The 23,415-nt window shown below is 41.6% G+C and overlaps 1 protein-coding gene across 1 annotated transcript in view; it reads left to right on the top strand.

Moving 5' to 3' along the window:
* The first annotated feature begins 1,372 nt into the window (after positions 1 to 1,372).
* The window catches only part of LOC101551431 (sulfotransferase 2A1-like), a 43,767-nt gene continuing 21,724 nt past the window's right edge, over positions 1,373 to 23,415 (top strand). The window contains exon 1 of the mRNA XM_055146234.1: positions 1,373 to 1,508. Within this exon, the coding sequence (XP_055002209.1) occupies positions 1,373 to 1,508 (136 nt within the window). The remainder of the gene's footprint in view (positions 1,509 to 23,415) is intronic.

Here is a 23,415-nt window from a genome sequence, read left to right as displayed (position 1 = left end):
AGAATCCGGAAAGAAAACGAGTGCCTGAGAACAGACGACTGGTTAAACAAACTTTGGTACATATATACAATGGAATACTATGCAGCTGTTAGAAAGGATGAAGTCATGAACTTTGCATATAAGTGGATCAACATGGAAAGTATCATGCTAAGTGAAATGAGCCAGAAAGAGAGGGACAGACATAGAAAGATTGCACTCATCTGTGGAATATAGAACAACAGAGTACGAGACTAATACCCATGAATGGTAGTATATATTACCAGGATGTTGGCTTCATAGATTGAAAGGTGGCCTCACATGCTGGGGGAAAGTCATCCCAGACAGAGAAGGGAACACCAAGTAATATGTGACTGGAGATCCTGCACGGGAAGGGAGATGCGTGATGAAAGTAGACGAGAGACTGAACAGGATGAGCACTCAATACCCCTATCTCAGGCCAAAACACCCAAAAAGAAAGAGAGATATCAAATTGGAATGCCTCCCCAAAGAGGCTGGGTGGGGCGTGGGTAGGACTGGGGGATGGGAAGGAAACTGGGTTCATTGGTGGTGGAGAATGGACACTGGTGGAGGGATGGGCTCTTAAACATTACATGAAGGAAAAAAAAGAACAAAAATGTGTGAATCTGTAACTACCCTCACTGTGACTCACTAATTAAAAAATAAATTAATTTTTAAAAAAAGAAGAAACCTGAAAAAAATGTTTATTCAACTAAAAATTCATTAATAAGTATGGAATTATTACTATGGTGATAAAATTACTCTTTTAATAAATAAATTCTACTTTAAATAAATAAAATAATAGCAGATATTTAATATCCAATTATTCATAGAAATAGACTTATTGGCTCCGAGGATATGCACGTATGTTTTTTGGTGATCTTATCAAAATTTTACTCAACTAGACATTAAACATTATCATTCCCACCGATAATACTTAGACACTTATGTATACTATTAGCATGCTACATATTATCATTGCTCTAATTTTTGCTCATCTCTATATATTGTTTTCATATGTGAATATTTAAATAAATAACTTCATTTATTTAAAAGTTATAATGAAGTAATAATAATTTTTTAATAAATGAAGTAATAATAATTTTTTTTTAAAATAAAATTATTAAAATACCATAAAAAAACATTTTAAGCACCCCATATCCTACCTTCGTGGTATCTTACTGAATTGCAGGTTCCTTCTCAAGATTTATACTCAGATTTATACATAATGCCTCTGAGTGACCTCACAATTGCATAATATCATGACCATTGGACCTGTCTTAGAGAATGTTTGGACTTTATTATAATGTGGATCTTATAATTAACAAAGCCTCCAACTGTGGATACCACATTCCTCCAAAGTCAAGCAACCAGAATGTCTGGTGAAAATAAACGGATTAATGGTGTATTTTTTCCGACCGTGGTTTTCACACCTACTTTCATGACAGAAGAGTGGCATAATTTTTTATTTACAGATGAAGATGTCTTGCTGCTGACCTACCCTAAATCAGGTAAGGCAGCTGGAGAAGTTGCAAGACAGACTGTGGCTCTGTCTGTGGGCATTACAGAAAGAAGAAAGACTTTCTATAGGACAGACCACCAGTGTCCAGGGAACTGGACATGGGCCTGGAACAGAGACATCCTAACAGGATTGGGGTGGGGACTGTCCAGGCTCTAGGGGAGCCTATAGGATGGAATTCTAAGACCGTGTCAAGTGTTTTAACTAAGGTCAAGATGCGAAAGTGCAGAGGGAGCTCATCAAAGACCTAGAGGAGAGCTTGATTGTTGATTAGCTGGGACTGTAGCAGCATCACTAAACACTGCATATAGTCCAGTGATCAGATTGTGTTCTGTAAGTAGAGTTTTACTTCTCAGTTGTGAGGCGTGAATTAAACACAATTTAAAGGGAAGAAAATTTCCATCTAAATTGAGATGCTAAGAATGAATGTGATCAACTAGCACCAACTTGCTCAGGAAATCCTCAGTGATTCAGTAACACCATCATGAAATTATAACAGTGAAAACCAGTTAGCTTTTACTGACCTTAGTTTGGATAATTCCATTTACCTTTGTGTTTTAACAAACCAGTGTAGCACTGTAGCACTGTTGTCCCACTGTTCATTGATTTGCTCGTTGGGCACCAGTAACGTCTCCATTGTGAGACTTGTTGTTACTGTTTTTGTCATTTTGAATATGCCATGGGTAGCTTGCCAGGCTCTGTCTTGCAGGCAGGAGACTCTCAGTAGCTTGCTGGACTTTCTGAGAGGGACAGAGGAATCAAACTCGGGTCAGCCACATGCAAGGCAAACACCCTATCTGCTGTGCTCTCGCTTCAGCTTGTAACAAATCACAGGAAGTTAAATTGTTGTATCTTCGAAGCGAGTAGGTTGATATGGTGGGTGGGTTATCAGGGACATTGGTGGAGGGAAGGTCACACTGGAAGTAGGCATGGTGTTGGAACATTTAATGGCTGAAAAAACTGTATTATCAACAACATGGTAAATCATGGTGTTACATATGTTCTAAATTTTTTTTTAATTATTTTTTATTCATTTATTTTCCAATTTTTTAATTTTATTTATTTTAATTTTTTTTTTTGCTTTTTGGCTCACACCTGGCGATGCATAGTGGTTACTCCTGGCTCTCCACATTGGACCTGGGTCAGCCACATGCAAGGCAAATGCCCTACCCGCTGTGCTATTGCTCCAGCCCCCAATTTTTTTATTTTATGAGGTAGTTCAAAATATTTTATTACATTTAATGTTCAAAACCAAATCCCTTGGGCTGGAGCGATGTGACCAGTTGTGACCCAAAAGAAAAAAATCCCACTACCATTACACCTTCCCACCACCAAATTTGGGATGTGTCCATCTCAAGCCCCGATCCCTGTTCCAAAACACAACCGAAATGATATATTTTGTATCATCTGTTATTAAGAACCACTGAAAATGCTTACAAAAAATATTCATATAGGAAACAATGTGAATATTGTTCTATTTTGGCAGGGGCCATTAAGACATTCTTTAGGATATCACTAACATGTTGTTAAAGGTTGAGTGATGTGAGATTTCTAATATATATATATATATGAAAATATGTATATATGCATATATATTTCCCTCTATGATTTGTTGTGTAGTATCTGAATCCCATCAAACGTGGTGTGGTACTTATGGAGAATGGGTAGGGAGTGTCCAAGAATATGGTCATTCATGTGTGAAGCCTGTCCCAAGCTTGTGGGAAGCGGCCTTGAGTGTGGCAGTAGTTGGGTTCTGGAGGTGTTTGCTGCTGGGGTTGGGTCCCTTGGGTTGGGAAGGGCTCTCACCTGACCCTTTTGGGGCGCCCGGAGTGAAACAGGCTGGTGTCAAGTCCAGTGGCATGGTTATGGCAAGCTTCATGTTATGCTCCCTTCCGGGAGAAAGAGCCATGTGATCTCTCTCTCTCTATATATATATATATTTATATATATATATTAATAGTGCACGTAAAACAGTTTACTGAACAGGTTGTTTGCAGTGAAAGATATAAGTGTAAGCAGTGGCCAGGAAATAAAGGATCTGGAAGAGTGAGTTAGTTATATGATGAGTGTGTTTTTACTTTGGTGGGAATCATAGCATTTCTAGGGATCTACGAGACTCTTCCAGGTGGTCTGGAGGCTGGAGTGGTTCATGCAGTTATTTCACTCAGGGCATCAAGCATGTCTGATATTGATCCATCCCACCGTGCTGACACCCTTGTCCTTGCACAGATGCTATTCATTGTTTTTTTTTTTATTTTGCTTTTTCTATTTAAGATTTATATATACACTGTGATTCATAGAGTTGTTCATAGTACTGTTGTTTCAGGCAATTGTGTTCCAAACCTATCCAATCACCATTGTGACCTTCCCTCTACCACAGCTCTTGGATTCCAACACCCTACCACAGGAAGGCTGCCCTTTAGCAGGCACAATATAATTAATTTATATTGTTTGCTGCAACTCAGTAATTAATTGAATTACTGAATAATGAATGCTGCAGTAACAAAATTTGTGAAAATTGTTACGTCTTACAATGGGTTCAAAATGTTTGTCTGAGGGCTTACCAAGTTGTTTGCTGGTAGTTGAGCTTCTCTGTTATTGATTATTTAAACTGAGCTTCGTTGAATTCTATGTTACTTTCTGATCTAATTTGGTGTGCTCTAATGGGCTGTCAGTAGTGTGGAATTTGGAGGGGTTGCTCAGTCCCCTGTGTGATAGCACACTCCAGAAGTTCAGGATCTGTAGAACTGGGCTGATTGGTTTCAGCAGGTCATCTTGGCTTGGCTTCCATCTCCCCTTGAGACTAAAGCTGGAACTTGTTTGTAAGGAAATGACTGTGAGATGTGGGTGTTGCTTGTGAGGCTTCCAGCAGTACAGCAGGGTGGGGGTGGCTGCTTTTCTCCACTCCAAGAGTCCAGATTTTTCAAGCCAAAAACCTAAGTACCTGGAATTTTCATTGACGTGGAATCTCTACAGAGATGATTTGTGAGGCAGTGAAGTTGGGTCATTTGAATGTCTCCAGCTTTGGGGGGTGAATGCAGATGCTAGAGCTTCAGCAGGGAGGAGACTTGGCCTGGCCCCCATCCTAAGGGAGCCCCATAGTATTCAGCCTGTACAAGATGTGTGTGCCTCTGAGATTTATTCTAGCTTGCATCTCTTCCAGGGTTGGTCCTGAAGCTGTGTTGCTGGGCTGCTATTTGTATCTAGATGTTATTTATATGACGGAAGGGAAATGAATGAGGACTGAGGCTGAGGTCAGGGACAGGGTAAGTGCACAGAAATGATCATTGTGCACAGAGTCATAGACAGAGTCAAAGTCAAGATCAAATGCCTTGACAATGTGTAATAAAAATGTAGCACAAACATCTCAGGGCATATTCTTCAACCTTTTATGAAGGGGTGAAGTTCTGAAACAGTCACAAGAGGGGCTGGAATGATAGCACGGTGGGTAGGGCATTTGCCTTGCACAAGCCGACCTGGGTTTGATTCCCAGCATCCCATATGGTCCCCTGAGCACCGCCAGGAGTAATTCCTGAGTGAAGAGCCAGCAGTGATCCCTGTGCATTGCCAAGTATGACCCAAAATGCAAAAAAAAAAAAAAAAAAAAAAAAACCTAAAACCAGAAACAGCCACAAACAAGATTTTGTGTATTTGTGTACTTGTAACAGAAGTATTGAGTTCAGCTGACTGTATTGAGTCCCAAGACCAGTCACACAAGGACAAACTATTGTGTTGGTGCATTTAGGCAGGGTACCTGCTGTTCTGGTTCTCATGGAAACAGAAAAAGATTGGTGGTGATTAGGGCATAAAGGGAGGGAAAAGAAAGAGTAATATGGATTCAGTAGAAATTCCTGCTTGAGTGTTTATAACCAGGTATAAAGTTCCTTCTTGTAACTCAAGACTTTCTTACAAAGAGAAGTATGGGAAAACGGGTGGAGAACTCCAGTCATGTCCCCAGCACGGTGACGTTTGCTTGTTTCTTTGGTTACTGTGGTACCAGAGGTTTTTAAGACTATAAATGTTTCTGCTTAGGGTTACACTGCTCCATTCCAAATCCAACACCAAACTGCCAACACTCCTGCACCCCTGCTGACCCCACTGGTCCCTTGGTAACATCAAAACTGTAACCGCAGACTAAGGGGTAGCTTTCCCGGAGTCCCTCTATTTTATTTCCTTGTTTATTTTCTTGATTTATTATCTATCAGCTATATCACCTGGTATCTATTTTTATTTATTTCATTTTATTTTTATTTTTATTTTATTTTCATAAGGTTATTCACATTAGTTGATTGCATTCAACCTTTCAACAGCAACTCCACAACCATTACAACTTCACACCACAATTATTTTTAATTTTCCCACCACCATTCAAGGCTGCCTGCCAGAGACAGGTGCTAGATAATTTATTTTCTGTTGCTTATTATGAATATCATGAGAGGTCACTTGGCTGCAAGAGCAGCCACATACTTCTGAAATTCTAATATTGTAAATGGTTGGAGTTCAGAGACATCTCTGTAGAGAGCTAATCCATTTTGAGATTCTTTTGGGAGTCTCTGGATCAAGGCCTTTGATGTTCTGAGATGGTGCCTGGAGGCAGATAGTGGGCTTGACAGCCAGGACCCCAGCAGACAGGGAGATGGGATGGAACAGCTGGTCTCTGCTGCCACCACGCAGCTTTAAGTCTTAGTCCCTGAACCCCCATACCTGGGTTTTTCTTCTGGAAGCTCATGGCCACCAGGGTTTCATTTGGAGCAGGCAGAAAGCGCACACCCACTCCATCTGAGGTGCACTGGTGGAATTGGCTCTGTACGGGGTCTGGAGAGATCTCTGGTGAGCTGTTGTCTTTCGGGAATCACTGCTGTGTCTCTGCCACGTGGTATTTAATTTCTCCATTTCTCCCTCATTAGATGAGAAGAATTGGACTTCATCTTTTTCCCCAGATGACTAGGATTCCTCACTGTCTGTAAAGTCCTCATCTTTTTCATTTATTTATCTGGTTTTGGTAATTTGGTTGCTTTTAGATCTCAATTTTTGTTGATAGAACTGCGGCGCACGTATGAAAATGGTGTCATTTTTGTCCCGCCTTTAGTACAATGCATTTTTAAAAGTCAAAGAAAATGCCAGACCTTCGTTTTCTTTCCTTTATTTAGGAACAAACTAGATGGCAGAGATTCTTTCCCTGATTCATTCCAAAGGAGATCCCAAGTGGGTTCAATCTGTGTCAATCTGTGAACGTTCACCACGGTTAGAGTCAGAGATGGGGTATAATATAGTAAGGAATAAGAAAGGCCCACGCTTTATGTGTTCCCACCTTCCAATTCAATTTCTGCCCAATGCCAAAGTGAAGGTGAGTGCACGATGGTCCTTGTGTGTGTGATCAATGCTTTTTAAATCTCGCTATGTCCAGAGGTTAACAGAGACTGTTGTGGAGATGCAGAGTCTCTTTTATAGGCCTGGAGTGAGTTCTGTGGCTCGGTGTTAGATGGTGCTACTGTGCATCTCTGAGTGCATTCTGTCAATCATTCCACAGGCTTTATGGTAGCCAAGTTAAAAGGGAAGTAAAGAGTTCTGTTCTGTTCTACATCACCCTAATCTGTGTAATCAAAAAATCTGTTCTGTTCTACATCACCCTGATCTGTGTAATAAAAAAATCAGTTCTGTTCTACATCACCCTAATCTCTGTAATCAATTAATAAAATGTGAATGACCTTAGCACTCTCTCTCTCTCTCTCTCAACCTTCGTTCAGTGGTCTCACAATGCTTCCCTCACCAAGGAGCAGATGATGGCAATGGGTGGATGAAGGAGGACACAAGGGCCAGCCTGGTTAGTCTCAACAGCAGTTTATTACAATCTCATCTCCATTCTTCTCTGACTCTCCTTCTGCTTCTGCCTGGTTCTCCTCCTAATCTCTCCCTTCCCTGATCCCCCTCATCCTCCTCTTGGATCCTGCTCCTTCATACTTCTCTTTACAGCTTCTGCCTCTCCCAGTCCCCTCTTACCACCTTAGTTAAATCCTAAATCATGAGGGGTTAGGTAATAATTACACGTAGGTGTAATCATACAATCAACAGAGCTAAAGTCATTCCCTCAGGGGAAGCTTCTTCTAGGACAGAATCACATTCAGTAAGATGAGCCAATTTTTTCCCCTTTTTTTCACTAGCGGGTTTCAGTCATACAATGTTCCAACACCCATCCCTTCACCAGTGTACATTTTCTACCACCAATGTGCCCAGTTTTGCTTCCTCCCACCCACCCCAAAGCCTGCTTCTATCCAAGCATGTTTCCTCTCTCTCTCTCTCTCAATCTCTCTCTCTCTTTCTCCTTTTGAGTATTTTGGTTTCCTATATGGGTGCTGAGAGGAAATGTTTTCTCAAGAAGTTTAGTGTTTATATGGAGAAGGTTCAACTGGAGTGGATTGTGTAAATGGTTGGCAGTTTTGAGTTGAACATGACTGCCAGGGCTTCTGGAATTACAACAAAGTGGGAGAAGTTAGCTCATCCCAATTGCAAAAGATCCTGGAGATAACAGTCATAAAACTGTCACACCCAAATTTCCCGCAGATTAATATCTTGATGAGGTCGTCCTTAGATCTTGGGGTCTGGGCCAGAGGATTGTTGCGATTTTGGATTGTGAGAGCAAATGGCTGCCAGAGGCTCTGATTGGGAATGCACTGGGCTATCTCACTTCCCCCACCCCCGCCAGATGCACTAGATGATTAAGTCATGTGTGTGTCCAAAAAATTTACTGAAGCTTTTGAAAAAACTCTTGAAATTTCTTTATGACTCAGGAGCAAACCCAATAAATGAGCTTGTATGGCAGCACCAGAAGTGATTGGTGGGCAGGTCTACTCCATACTTAAATTTTGCCAGCCTAATTTCTCAGAAAAATATGTCCGTAGTTGATGAAGTCTGACTGGAGGCATAGTGCCAAATTTTGGGGTGTCATAAAGCCCAAGGGCACCGCCAGGCTGCTGATACTCTCACCCAGGTGGTCCAAGATGCCTGAACAGCAGTGCTGCATGCTCTGGGCCCAAGGGGTGGTGGCAGTAGCAACTCTGGCCAGAAACTGTGTGGTTGGGCACTCTGGGCAGGTGGCCAAAACCAGTCCAGCAGAACCTTCACAGGGGGCACTCGTCCGCATCCTCGAGTCCAGTCTCCAGGCAATTGGAGCTCAGGAAGATTTTCTTCCAAGATATGATAGTCAGCCACCACTGCCAGAGCTGCTTTTGGTGGTGGTGGTGGGGAACTGGGGTGCCCCTCTGCTCAGGACTGGTGCGCCACGGTGGTGCCAGGTTGGACCTGAAGATCATTGTTTATTCACATAGAAATGCTGTGGCTGCTGTGGCCTGCTGACATAGCGCACATGACTGCTGTGTGTTCACCAGCTTGGGCACCTGCAGTCACACCTCAGCTTTATTCAGGGGTCACATTCCTGACCAAAGGTCCATAGCAGGTGCCAGGCTGGTTCCAAAAGGCACCCATTGAGGGAGAATATTCAAAGAACATTTACATTCCTTCATGCAGAAATGTGACCACAGCTGCTGCTGTTCAGTGAGTTGGGTGCTGTCAGTTCTCAGCCAGTTCTGGGCTCTTGAAGGCATGCTGCCACCAACTCCCCGACCCAACCCCTCCATCCCTAGTTATTTTGTATTGTATGGTTTTTTTTCTGGGATTATAGATGATGAGAGGTGAACTCGTAGAATGGAAAACGACCAAACTCAAAAATAGCAAATGTTTTGTTTAGATGAGTATGAAGTCTTGATAGTATTAAGCTCTATGAAGAAACTCAAACAATAAAGACAAGTAACTTATTACTTTATTAAACTGTTTTAAAAATGAACAAAGAGGGCAGGAGCAATAGTGCAGAGGGCAGGGTGTTAGCTTGATTCGTGTCCATGTCAATTTCAGTACCCGGTACCCAGTATGGTCCCCTAAGCCCAACGAGGAAGATCCCTGAAACTAGTGCCAGAATTATGCCCTGAGCAATATGATATGTGGCCCACACAGTCCTCTCAATCCACCCAAAATGATCAATGAAAATAAAACTTTAGGAAAATAACAATTACTATTAAGAATATGGGTGATTGGCTGGAGGAATCAGTCTGGATGGGGATATGTGCCAAAAGTAGATAATGGTCCAAACATGATGACTGATCAGTGTCTGTGTTGCAATTCATAATGCCCAAAAGTAGAGAGAGAGTATGGGGAATATTGTCTGCCATGGAGGCAGGGGGAGAGGGGGTGAGGGGGATTATACTAGGGATATTGGTGGTGGGAAATGTGCATTGATGGAGGGATGGGTGTTTGATCATTGGGCAATTGTAACCCAAATATGAAAGCTTGTAACTATCTCACAGTGAATCAATAAAATTTATATAAAAAAGGATTGTTTGGAGACTCATGGAAGCTCGAGTTTGAGGCGACACCACAAGGATGTCCTCTGCAGCACATGAAAACTTGGTCATGTTCTAAACTGATGTTTCCCAATATAAATGAATTTTCATAGGAAGGATAGAACATAATTTCAATGGTTGATTTTTACCTGTTTTTTCTATTGAAGGTGATTTATGTCATTAGAAATGCCAGAGAGGTTATTGTGTCTGGCCATTTGCTCTGGAAAGGTATAAAATATATTCAAAAAGCAGAATCAATGAAACAATATTTTGACTGGTTCCTCGAAGGAAATGATGAGTAACTCTAAAATACAGTAGTTGGGTAGAGGATGTCAGAGTCCTTTACGAGATCTCATGTTACAGAAGATGGTAACTCAATGTCTTTCCAACAAATGAGCACCTGGTTTGTCAGTATGGAGACAATTTTTTTCAATTAAAAAATTTTGAATCATCGTGAAATAGTTACAAGCTTTCATGTTTGGGTTATAATCTCACAATTATCAAACACCCATCTCTCCACCAGTGCACATTCCCCACTACTGATATCCCAGGTATACCCCACTTTCCCACCCTCCCCCTGCCTCCACAGCAGACAATATTTCCCATATTTTCTCCCTACTTTTGGGCATTATGGATTGCAACACAGACACTGAGAGGTCATCGTGTTTGTTCCATTATCTACTACAGCATGCATCTCCCATCCCAACTGGTTCCATGGAACCCAATTTTTCAAAATGCCGATTTTCTACTGCAGTGCAACCTCACAAACCTGGAGCCTAAGGAAACATTGGACACACTGCAATATTAGTCCTCCCTTCCTTTGTTCCCCTGGGTGTAGAGGCTGGGGTTCAGCTTTTTATCAAATATCTGAATGAAAGAATCCGCACTTCCCAAGACATCTTGAGTGTATCTTTGCCAAGATCCCATAATCTCTTGTCCCATGTGGAGGAGTTTCATGGTTTGGAGTCTTGCATTCAATATTTGACCCATTTTGGTGCAAGAGAAATCACAGAACAGTGAGGCGCTTGCTTCACACATGAGGGACCTTTCTCTGATTCCTGGCACCCCACATAGTCTCTGACCTTGCTGGGAGTGAATTCTGAGCACAGAATCAGGAAGAAACTCTGAGCACCCCAGATGTCAATCAAAACTCAAATTTTGGACCCATTTTGACTCAAAGATTGTGAGTGGTATAAGACAGACATTGGGTTCAGACTTTTTCACCCTGAAACTCAGTTTTGGCAGCTACACTGATCTAATAATCACCTGAGCCATTATTGTATTGTTGCTGTTCTTGTCTATGACTCTGATGTGTGATCACTAAATACTGATGGTGGATGGCATCTGCATTCTCTTGAGCCCACCAGATGAGATGTCTGTTTTAGGCCAGAACTATACCATCACGATCACGAAATCCCTTTAGACACCGGTTTCTCGGGTGGGCTCAGTAATATCTCATTTCGTCCATTCCCTGAGATCTTAGAAGTCAATCTTGACTCGGCCCTCCTAATGATGTTGCACTAGGGGCTCTTTCTGGGTCAGGGGAATGAGATCCAGCTTGTTACTGGATTTTGCATATGAATACACCATGGGAAGCTTGAAAGGCTGTCCCATATTGGCAGGAAACTTTCAGAAGATTGCCAGTTTCTCCCAGAGGGAGAAGCAGGCTAAAGATATCGCATGGCCAAGCAGCTGCACTTTTGAGAGCTTGCTTTTAAGTCTCTCTCTGGATGTTGGCCGTTGATGGGATTACACACACTTGGGTTCCTCTGCCGATACCTTCATGCATGAGGCCTGTCCGAACGTTTGGAGAGGGGCCTCCAGCATGGCTGTAGATAGGTTCCGGTGGTCTTCAGCCGCCGGGAGCTCTACTCAGGGTAGGGAGGGAAGCTGGAGCCCATCCCCTCCGAGGGGCTCCGGGGAAGACAGCCAGGAGTGCGGGCAAGAGACTCTCTGCCACTGGACTTAAAAGCTCTCAGAAAAGAGTGATGCAGAGAGACTCTTGCCTGCACGCCTGGCTGTCTTCCCCGGGGCCCCTCAAAGGGGATGGGCTCCAGCTTCCCTCCCCACCCTGAGCAGAGCTCCCGGGGGCCGAAGACCACCAGAACTATACCATATTGATGCCAAAGTTTTGTGATCAGATTAGAAATCAGCGTGTGTGAAGCCTCCAGTTTTGTTCCTCTTGCTTATGTGAGATCAGGTTACCTAGAGCTTTTTTTTTAACTTTGCATATTGTAGAAACACATTTCAATGTCTGCAGAAACGTCATTGAATTTTGAAAAGAATTTCAATGATTCTCTAGTTCCATCTGTATTTTGTACACATTCACCACAGCCATACACATACACACTTCTCTGGTAGATCCTCTTAGACACAGATTCCCCCACCCCCACACCATCAGCTACCATATCAGCAATGCTCATCAAATTTCACACCCAGACACAAATTAATGCAGTCACCCATTTGGTCATGACTATATCAATATGTCTATGAGCAAAAGATTGTTTTTAATGGGGAACAAGCATGTCAATATTCTGAAATTTGGTAAATGTGAGACTGACAGGATAGACTCATGTGTTCCTATCAAAATTCTTTGTAATGGTTCGATCAAAGTGAAGAGAAAGGCACACTGGACTGGAGATAATCATTTATATGGGAAGCATGGTTCTTGGAATTTTCTCTTTATGCACATATGCAGGATAATCCTAACTGTGCTGTATTTTTCTCTGGGAAAGTCAGTATTGAGCATAGTTGACAAAGTACCCTCTGTGAGGTCATTAACAGTGGAACCAAGAGCATGAGGAAGTCTTTCTCTTTGAATTAGATCAAAAGCCCTTGCTTTAAGAAACCATTGAAGAGGGTAGATAAGACAGAGAAGAGACCAGTATGACAATGAGAGCTGGGAATGATCATGCTGGACAAGATCTGAGGGCTAAAAGTAGGTAAGGGATAAGTTTTATAAACTTTCAGTATCAATATTGCAAATCATAATGCCCAAAGTGGAGGGAGAAAGGGAGAGAGAGAGAGAGAGAGAGAGAGAGAGAGAGAGAGAGAAGAAAAATGCCTGCGATAGAGGCAGGCAAGAGTTGGGTGTGGGGGATGATGGGGAGGAATCTGGGGACACTTAGTGGGAAATGTACAGTGGTGCAGGGAGGGGCATTGACATTGTATAGTACTGAAATCCAATCATAAATGCTTTGTAAGGGTCTATCTCACAGAATTCAATAAAAATGTAAGAAGAAAAAAGAAAGAAAGAAACCATCAAGCATCAATTGCTAGAAAAGTGAAGGTGATATCGTCGAACAAGGTTCATTCTTCCTAGAACCCCTCTGTGTTGGAGAAGAATGGAAGCCTTGTCAAATCATCAACTTTCTTCTTTCACTTTTTACTTTTCTGAGCCCCCCCAAAACTGACTTTGACAAAACTGTCATGAAGAATTTTATCCTTTGTGCACGCTGAAAGTAGACTAGAGACTGAACATGATGGCCACTCAATACCCCTAATGCAAACCACAACACCCAAAAGGAGAGAGAGAGAACAAATTGGAATGCTCTGACATAGAGGTGGAGCGAGGTGGGGGGAAAGGATAGGGGGATGGGAGAGATACTGGGTTCATAAGTGGTGGAGAATGGACACTGGTAGAGGGATGGGCTTTCGAACATTGCATGAGGGAAAAACAAGCACGAAAATGTGTGAATCTGTAACTGTGCCCTCACTTTGACTCACCAATTAAAAAATAAATTAATTATAAAAAAAGATTTTTATCCTTTGTCTGCCTTAATCCATGAACCCCAGTTTGCCGTTCACTGCTCTCCAAATTGATGTGCTTTGCCTCCTGCGTGCTCTGGTAGAGAAGAAAAGGGCATGAGAGAGAAGAGTATAATATTATTCTCTCAGTTTAGGAATAGTTTTCCTTTCCAAATGAACACTTAAATGTGATTTTTGAAAGTGAAATCAAATCAAATATTTAGATATGAAAGTTATATACAAATCCACTACAAGGTCCCCATTCAGGCTGCACTCCAGGGATTCTGTCCTAATGTCTCATGCTACTTGAGTTAATTGCCCAAACTAAATAGTGTACTTTCCACCAAATATTTATTCAAATTGTACTATTAGTCTGGGACTGTTAATCATTTACAGAGCACTTCTCTTGCATGTGTCAAGTGCTGGTTTTGATCCGCGTCCTAAACACCAAGCAACGTAAAAGTGCTTCATTATTAGGGCCAGAGAGATAGCACTTGCTTGCATGTGGAAGACCCTAGTGGATCCCAGGCATGAGATATGGTCCCTGGAGCATGGCCCAAGGTCGCTCTAGAGCACTGAGTCAGGAGTATTCCTTGCCTTCCACGAGGTGTGGCCCCAATGTCTCTCTCAAAGCAAAGAAATAGTAATTTTAGTGGATAGGTATATAAACATTTAAAAATAATGGGCAGATGTAGGAGTACATAGGTTAGGACACTTGCATTGCAGGTGACTGAGTAGCATTCCATCTCTGGTATAGCTTATGGCACCCTGAGACCTGCCAGTGAAGAGCCAAGAGTAATTCCTAAACACCCCCAGTTTTGTGCTGCCCACCTCCGTCATATTTACTCCAGAAATTGAGTAACTAGTCACAGGGAGAGTTACAAATCACAAGTCAAAGTCAGTCAAGTCATATCATCCTAAAATCTGTGCTCTATTCATGGGAAATCAGTGGAATATTAGTCACTAGAAATTTGTTTGGGGGCAGAGATGCTTCCAGACCTCATGGCAGATTGAATCATCTGAGACACCCAGAATGGAGTAGGTGAGCCAGCACCTACCTAAACAGAGTTTTGGCAACAGAGAACTTCTACATTGCAACCACCACCAACCTCATGGCCAGACTCCTCGGCTCTAGATGAGGCTCCTCCAGAAATGAATCTGTTGAAAAACTACGGTATGTGGGTTTTGTGACTGAAATCTCCAGGCTCTCATGGAGTCAGGGATGGGATACTTCCCCTGTTCTTCTGAAAGCCTGGCAGTCATGCCCTTAAACATCATCTTCTGCCCAATAATCTCATTAACCAACCATGATCCAGAGGCTCATTAAATCTCAAAAGAGACCAACAAGTTACAGAGATTTTCCAGAAACTGCACCAGGCTGAGCAATCCAAGCTATGGAGTGATTCTTATAGCTCTTATCTCTGCTATCCTTGGGTGTTAGTCTCCATTATATTCTTTAGTTTATATTCCACCAATGAGTGCAGTCATTCTATGTCTGTTTGTCCCTCTCTCTCTGACTCATTTCATTTAGCATGATACTCTCTATGTTGATTGCTTATCTACATTGCCTCTAAAACCATTCTTTAAAAACATTTTAAGCACCTTATATCCCACACTCATGGGATTCTTACTGAATTGAAGGTTTCCTCTCAAGATTTATACTCAGATTTACACATAATGTCTCCTGAGTGACCTCATAGTTGCATAATATCATCACCTTTGGACCTGCCTTAGGGAGTGTTTGGACTTTATTATAATGTGGCTCTTATAATTAACAAAGGAAACTCCAAACGTGGATATCACATTCCTCAAAGGCAAGCAACCAGAACGTCAGGTGAAAATAAAAGAATTAATGGTGTATTTTTTTCCGACCATGATTTTCACACCTGATATCATGACAGAAGAATGGCATAATTTTTTGTTTACGGGTGAAGATGTCTTGTTGCTGACCTACCCTAAATCAGGCAAAGCAGCTGGAGCAGTTGCAGAGACAGATTGTGGGTCTGTCTGTGGGCATTAGGGAAAGAAGAGGGACTTTCTTTTTTTTTAATTGTATTGAATCACCATGAGATAGTTACAGGCTTTCACGTTTGGGTTACAATCTCACAATTATCAAACACTGATCCCTCCACCAGTGCACACTCCCCACCACCAATATGATGGGTATATCCCCCTTACTCGATTGCTGGGAATCGAATCCCCCTGCCTCTATGGCAGACAATATTCCCCATCTCTCTCTCTACTTTTGGGCATTATGGCTTGCAACACAATCACTGACAGGTCATCATGTTTGTTCCATTATCTACTTCAGCATGCATCTCCCATCCCAACTGGTTCCTCCAGCCATCATTTTCTTAGTGATCCCTTCTCTATTCCATCTGCCTTCTCCCCTGTGCTTATGAAGCAGTCTTCCAGCTATGGGGAAATCCCCCTGGCCCTTGTGTCTACTGTCCTTGGGTGTCAGCCTCATGTGATATTATTTTATACTCCACAAATGAGTGAAGTCCTTCTATGTCTGTCCCTCTCTTTCTGACTCATTTCACTTAGCATGATATTCTCCAGGTCTATCCATTTATAAGCAAATTTCATGACTTCATCTCTCCTAACAGCTGCATAGTATTCCACTGTGTAGATGTACCAAAGTTTCTTTAACCAGTCATCTGTTTTAAGGCACTCGGGTTGCTTACAGGATTTGGCTATTGTGAACAGTGCTGCAATGAATACATAGGTACAGATGTCATTTCTACTGTGCTTTTTTGCATCCTTGGGATATATTCCCAGAAATGGTATTGTGGGGTCATATGGAAGCTCAATTTCTAGTTTTTGAAGGACTGTCCATATTGTTTTCCAGAAAGGCTGGACCAGTCGGCATTCCCACCAACAGTGAAGGAGCATCTCTTTTCCCCCACATCCACGCCGACACTGGTTGCTTTTGTACTTTTGAATGTGTGCCAATCTCTTTAGTGTGAGATGATATCTCATTGTTGTTTTGATTTGCATCTCCTTGATGACTAGTTATGTGGAACATTTTTTCATATGCCTTTTGGGCATTTCTATTTCTTTTTGAGGAAACTTCTGTTCATTTCTTCTCCCCATTTTTTGTTGGGGTTGGAAGTTTTTTTTTCTTATACAAGTCTACTAGTGTCTTGCATATCCTTGATATTAATCCTTTATCAAATGGGTATTGGGTAAATATTCTTTCCCATTCTGTGGGCTCTTTCTATATTTTGGTCACTGTTTCTTTTGAAGTGCAGAAGCTTCTTAGTTTGATGTAGCCCCATTTGTTTATGTTTGCTTCCACTTGCATGGTTACTGCTGTTTCATCCTTAAAGATTCTTTTCGCTTCAATGTCATGGAGATTTCTGCCTACATTTTGTTCTATGAACCTTATAAATTCATGTCTGATATTGAGGTCTTTTAATGCACTTTGATCTGACTTTTGTGCCTGGCATTAGACAGAGGTCAGAGTTTATTTTTTTTGCAAGTAGCTCTCCAGTTTTCCCAGCACCACTTGTTGAAGAGGCTGTCCTTGTTGCACTTCACATTTCTTGCTCCTTTGTCAAAGATTTAGTGGCCATATATTTGGGATCCGTGACAGGATATTCAACTCTGTTCCATTGGTCTGCAGGTCTGTTTTTATCCCAATTCCATGCTGTTTCAATTACTACTGCTTTGTAGTAGTGTTTGAAGTTGGGGAAGGTGATGCCACCCATCTTCTTTTTTCCAAGGATTGCTTTAGCTATTCGTGGGGGGTCTATTGTTCCATATGAATTTCAGGAATGTTTTGTCTATTTCTTTGAAAAATGTCATGGGTATCCTGATAGGTACTGCATTAAATTTGTATAGTGCTTTGGGCAGTATTGCCATTTTGAACATGTTAATTCTCCCTATCCATGAGCAGGGGGTGTGTCTCCACTTCCTATTGTCCTCCTTTATTTCTTGAAGTAGTGTTTTGTTATTCTCTTTGTATAGGTCCTTCACCACTTTGGTTAAGCTGATTCCAAGGTACTTGATTTTCTTTTTTGGGGGGGGTTCACACTGGGCTATGCTCAGGGGTTACTCCTGGCTCTGCACTCAGGAATTACCCCAGCAGTGCTCAGGGCACCATATGGGATGCTGGGAATCGAACCTGGGTTGGCCGCGTGCAAGGCAAACGCCCTATCCGCTGTGCTATTGCTCCAGCCCCAGGTACTTGATTTTCTGAGGTACTATTGTGAAAGGGATTTTTAAAATGTCTCTTTCTTCTCTTTCATTATTTGTATAAAAGAAAGCCATGGACTTTTGGGTGTTGATTTTGTAGCCTGCCACCTTAATATATTGACTTATTGTTTCTAGGAGCTTTTCTGTAGTCTGTAGGGTTTTCCAAGTATAGCATCATATCATCTGCAAATAGTGATAACTTCATTTCTTCCTTTCCTAGCTGTATTCCCTTGATATCTTTTTCTTGTCTGAGTGCTATGACCATGACTTCCAGTACTATATTGAATAGGAGTGGCCTAAGTGGGCAAACTTTCCTTGTGCCCTATCTTAGAGGGAAGTCTTTCAGTTTTTCCTCATTGAGAATGATACTTGCCGTGGGCTTTCGGTAGATGGTTTTGACTATATTAAGGAAAGTTCCTTTGTTGCCCATTCTGCTGAGATTTTTCATCATAAACAGGTGCTGAATCTTGTCAAAGGCTTTCTCTGCATATTGATATGATCATATGGTTATTATTTTTATTGATATGATGAATTATGTTGATTGACTTGCGAATGTTAAACCATCCTTGCATCCCTTGGATTAATCCTACTTGGTCATGGTGTATGATCTTTTTGATGAGTCGTTGGATTCTATTTGCTGATATTTTGTTTCATATCTTTGCATCTGTGTTCATCAGAGATATTGGTCTGTAATGTTCTTTCTTTGTGGTATCTCTGTCTACGTCTGGTATCAGGGTGATATTTGCTTCATAGAAGCTGTATGGAAGTGTTTTGATATTTCAATTTCCTGGAAAAGCTTAAAGAGGATTGGGCGTAAGTCCTCTTTAAAGGTTTGGAAAAATTCACTAGTAAATCCATCTGGGCCAGGATGGATTTTGTGCTTGAGGAGACTTTTTATTACTGTTTCAATTTCCTTGATGGTGATAGGTCTTTTCAGGTATTCTAGGTCTTGGCTCAGCCTTGGGAGGCTATAAGAGTCTAGGAATTTGTCCATTTCCTCGAGGTTTTCATGTTTCATAGCATAAAGATTCTCAAAGTAATCTCTGAGAATTCTTTGAATTTCTGTAATTTCTGTTGCAATGTCCCCCTTTTCATTTCTAATTCGGTTTATTAGGGGTTTTTTTCTCGCTTTTTTGGTGAGTCTTGCTAGAGGTTTATCGATATTGTTTAATTTCTCAAAGAACCAGCTCTTGGTTTCATTGATCTTTCGGATTGTTTGGTTTGGTTTTGGTTTTTTTGGCTTCCATCTCATTAATTTCTGCTCTGAGTTTTATTATTTCCTTCCTCCTGTTCGGATTCAGCTCCTTTTGTTGGTCATTCTCCAAGCTCTCAAGCTGTGAGGTTAGGTTACTTAGGTGGTGTCGCTCCTCCTGCCTGAGGAATGCTTGTAGAGTTATGAACTTTCCTTTTAACACAGCTTTTGCTGTGTCCCATAGGTTTTGGTATCTCATGTCCTTATTGTCATTCATTTCCAGGAATCTTTTGATTTCCTCTTTGATTTCCTTTCTAAGCCACTCATTGTCCAACAGTGAACTGTTTAATTTCCAGGTGTTTGGTTTCGTTTTCTGTTTGTGTGTGTGATTTATTTCTAATTTTATCACATCGTGGTCTGAGAAGATCGTTGATACATCTCAATCTTCTTAATTTTATGGAGGTATGTTTTGTGGCTCAGCATGTGGTTTATCTTAGAGAATATTACATGTACACTTGCGAAGAATGTATATTTAGCTTTTTGAAGATGAAGTGTCCTGTATATATCTACTAAATCCCTTTATTCCATTTCTTCCCTCAGATGCTGTATGTCCTTGCTAAGCTTGAGTCTGGTTGATCTATCAAGAGGTGATAAAGCAGTGTTGAAGTCTCCCACTAGAATTGTGTTGCTATCGATGTTTTTCTTCAAGTATATGAGTAGTTGTTTTAAGTAAATTTTTGGTCCTTTTAAGTGCATATATATATTTAGTACTGTTAGTTCTTCCTTTTGTACAGATCCCTTTATCAATAAGAAATGACCTTTACTGTCTCTTGTGACCTTCTTCAGTCTGAAATCAATGTGGTCTGATACTAAGATGGCTACCCAGCATTTTATGGGAGTTGTTCACCTGTAGGATGTTTTCCAGCCTTTGACTTTGAGTCTGTGTTTGCTGTGACTGTTGATATATGTTTCTTGCAGGCAGCAGAATGTTGGGTTCAATTTTCTAATCCATCCTTCCACTCTGTGTCTTTTAGTTGGTGCATTTAACCCATTGACATTGAGAGAGATTATTGTTATTGGGGTTTTGTCCCATTTTTCTGCTGAAGTTTGGTGTATTTGAGGATCCTGTCTTGTCTTAAAGTTATATTCAGTCGTTCTTGTAACCATGGTTTTGAGTCTATGAAGTTCCTGAGCTGTTGTTTTTCTGTAAAACTGTGTTCTGTTTCTTCTGTGATGAATGAGAGTCTAGCTAGTAAAATATTTTTGATGAGGCATTTATTTCATTGAGTTTTTTCACTATATCCCACCACTGGTTTTGGCCATGAGAGTTTTATCAGACAAGTCGGCTGTGAATATTAAGGATGCTCCTTTATAGGCAATTTCTTTCAATGATCTTCTTGCTTTCAGAATTTTGTCTCTATGTAATGTTTTGGTCATTTTGATCAGGATGTGTCTTGGGGCATTTTCATTTGGATTTCTTCTAGCTGGTACCCTTTGGGCCTCCTGAATGTGGTCACATGTTTTCTTCAGCTCTAGGAAGATCATAGCAATGATGTCTTTGGCAGTTTCTTCTTCATCAGGGTTTTCTTCCTGTCCCTCTGGGACTCCAATAATTCTAATTTACTCCTCTTGGCTTCATCACGATTCTCTCTTACCATCTGCTCCCGGAGTGTCCGTCTCTTCCATTTTCTGTTGTTTCCTAGAGAGTCTCTGGACTTCATCTTCGAGCTCACTAATTGTCCTCAGCAGCTGTTACTCTGCTGCGTTGGCCGTCCAGTGAGTTTTTAATTCACCTACTAGGTTTTTCACGTCTGCCATTTCAGTTTGTATTTTCCGTATCTCTACCTTCAAATCTTCTTGTATTTTATTAGTATTGCTTTCCATTGTTTCTTTTAGCTCCCTAAACATCCTAAATAGCTCCTTTCTAAATTCCTGGTCAGAGAGGTTATATATAACTTCATTGCTGTTGGGGGTCTTCTGGGCTAGCCTCTTCAACAAGTAAGCTTGGTGGGGATCAGCATTGCTTTACCATTGTGATCTATGTGGCTCAGCCCTTCACACTCACTGTTATTATTCTGTTAATGATGCAATATTATTTTAGGTGGGCTTAATGTGATATTGGCTAATGTGTTTCTGTTGGTTAAGCTAATCTTGTGAAAGATCCAACAAAAAGGATAACTTCTGGTTCTTGTGGGATATGGAGGGGAGAGAATAACTACTGAGGCTGTGGCTCCTAGCCCGAGCCCCAACCCAGGCTGGTAACTGAATAGGGTGGCAGAGGGTGGGCAGAACACGATTCTGCTTTGGATGCTGCACGATGTCCCTCAATTCCCATCCCCCGAAGATCAAGGGTGAAAACCGCGAACTGGGTCAAAACACGGCTTAGGCAGGAGCCCTGATCCAGGCTGGTACCTGAATTGGGTGGCAGAGTATGGAAAAGAGAGACTTTTTATAGGACAGACCACCAGTGTCCAGGGAACTGGTTGTTGGTCTGGAACAGAGACATCCTAACAAGGTTGGGGTGAGGACTATCCAAGGTCTAGGGGAGCCTATAAGATGGAATCCTAAGACCGTGTCAAGTGTTTTAACTAATGTCAATATCCTAAAGTGCAGAGGGAGCTTATCAAAGACCTAGAGGGGAGCTTGATTGTTGATTAGCTGGGACTATAGTGGCATCACTATACACTGTGTATAGTCCTGTAATCAGATCTGTCCTGTAAGTAGATTTTCACTTCTCAGTTGTGAGGTGTGAATTAAAGACAATTTAAAGAGAAGAAAAGTTCCATCTAAATTGATATGCTAAGAATGAACGTCTAGGGGCCGGAGCAATAGCACAGCAGGTAGAGCGTTTGCCTTGCAAGCGGCCGATCCGGGTTCAGTCCCTGGCATCCCATATGGTCCCTCAAGCACCACCAGGAGTAATTCCTGAATGCAAAGCCAGGAGTAACCTCGGAGCATCGCTGGGTGTGACCCAAAAAGCAAAAAAAAAAAAAAAAAATGAAGGTCTAGCATCAACATGCCCAGGAAATCGTCAGTGATTCAGTAACACCATTATGAAATTATAACACTAAAAACCAATTAACTTTTATTGTCCTTAGTTTATATAATTCCATTTGCCTTTGTGTTTTAACAAACCATAGGAAGTAAAATTATTATACCTTCTAAAAGGGTAGGTTGAGATGGTGGGTGGGTTATCAGGGACATTGGTGGAAGGAAGGTCACACTGGAGGTAGGCATGATGTTGGAACATTTAATGCCTGAAACAACTGTATTATGAACAACATGGTAAATCCTGGTGTTAAATGTATTTTTTTAAAAAGAATGAATGTAAAAATGTTTACTGAGTAGGTTGTTTGTAGGGAAAGATGTAAATGTGAGCAGTGGTCAGGAAATGAAGGGTCTGGAAAAGTGAATTAGTTGAATGATGCCGGTGTTATTTCTTTGGTGGGAATCATAGCATTTCTAGGGATCTAGGAGACTCTTCTAGGTGTTCTGGGGACGGGGTGGTTCATGCAGTTATTTCACTCAGGGCCTCAAGCACGTCTGACATTTGGTCCAGCCTATTGTGCTGTTATTCCTGTACAGATGCTACTCATTTTTCCTTTATTTTACTTTTCCTATTTCAGATTTATATAGACACTGTGGGTTCATAGAGTTGTTCAAAATACTGTTGTTTCAGACCTTTGTGCTTCAAACTTATCCAATCATCATTGTGACCTTCCCTCTACCCTGTTCTTAGGTTGCTTCCTCTGACCCCACGAAGGCTGCCCTTTAGTAGGCACAAAATCACGCATCATGAATCAGGAAATCCCGTTGATCATCAAATTTCTCGAGGGGTCTCAGTAACCTCTCCATTTGTCCTATTCTGAGATTTTAGAAGCCTCTCTCTACTCAGCCTTCCCAAATATGCTGCATTGGAGGATCTTTCAGGGTCAGGGGAATGAGATCCAGCTTATTACTGGCTTTGGCATATGAACATACCATGGAAAGCTTGTGAAGCTCTCCCATGTGGGCAGGAAACTCTCAGCAGCTTGCAATTTTCTCTCAGAGGGAGAAGTGGGTTATAAGATATCGCATGGCTGAGAAGCGGCCACATGCTTCTGGGAGCTTGCTTTTAAGTCTCAGGATGTTGGCTGTTGATGGGATTACACACACCTGAGTTCCTCTGCCAGTACCTTCATGCGTGAGGCTTGTCCAAATGTGTGGAGAGGGGCCTTGATCATGGCTGTGACTAGGTTCTGGAGGGCCTTGGCCACTGGGAGCTGTGCTCAGGGCGGGAAGGGAAGCTGGAGCCAATCCCCTCTGAGAGGCTGTTTGCTACAACCCAATAGTGAATGGAATTTTCGAATAATGCTGCATTAACAAAA

Source organism: Sorex araneus, chromosome 8, assembly GCF_027595985.1.
Source record: "Sorex araneus isolate mSorAra2 chromosome 8, mSorAra2.pri, whole genome shotgun sequence".
Classification (NCBI taxonomy): domain Eukaryota; kingdom Metazoa; phylum Chordata; class Mammalia; order Eulipotyphla; family Soricidae; genus Sorex; species Sorex araneus.
This window is presented reverse-complemented; position numbering and strand designations above follow the sequence as displayed.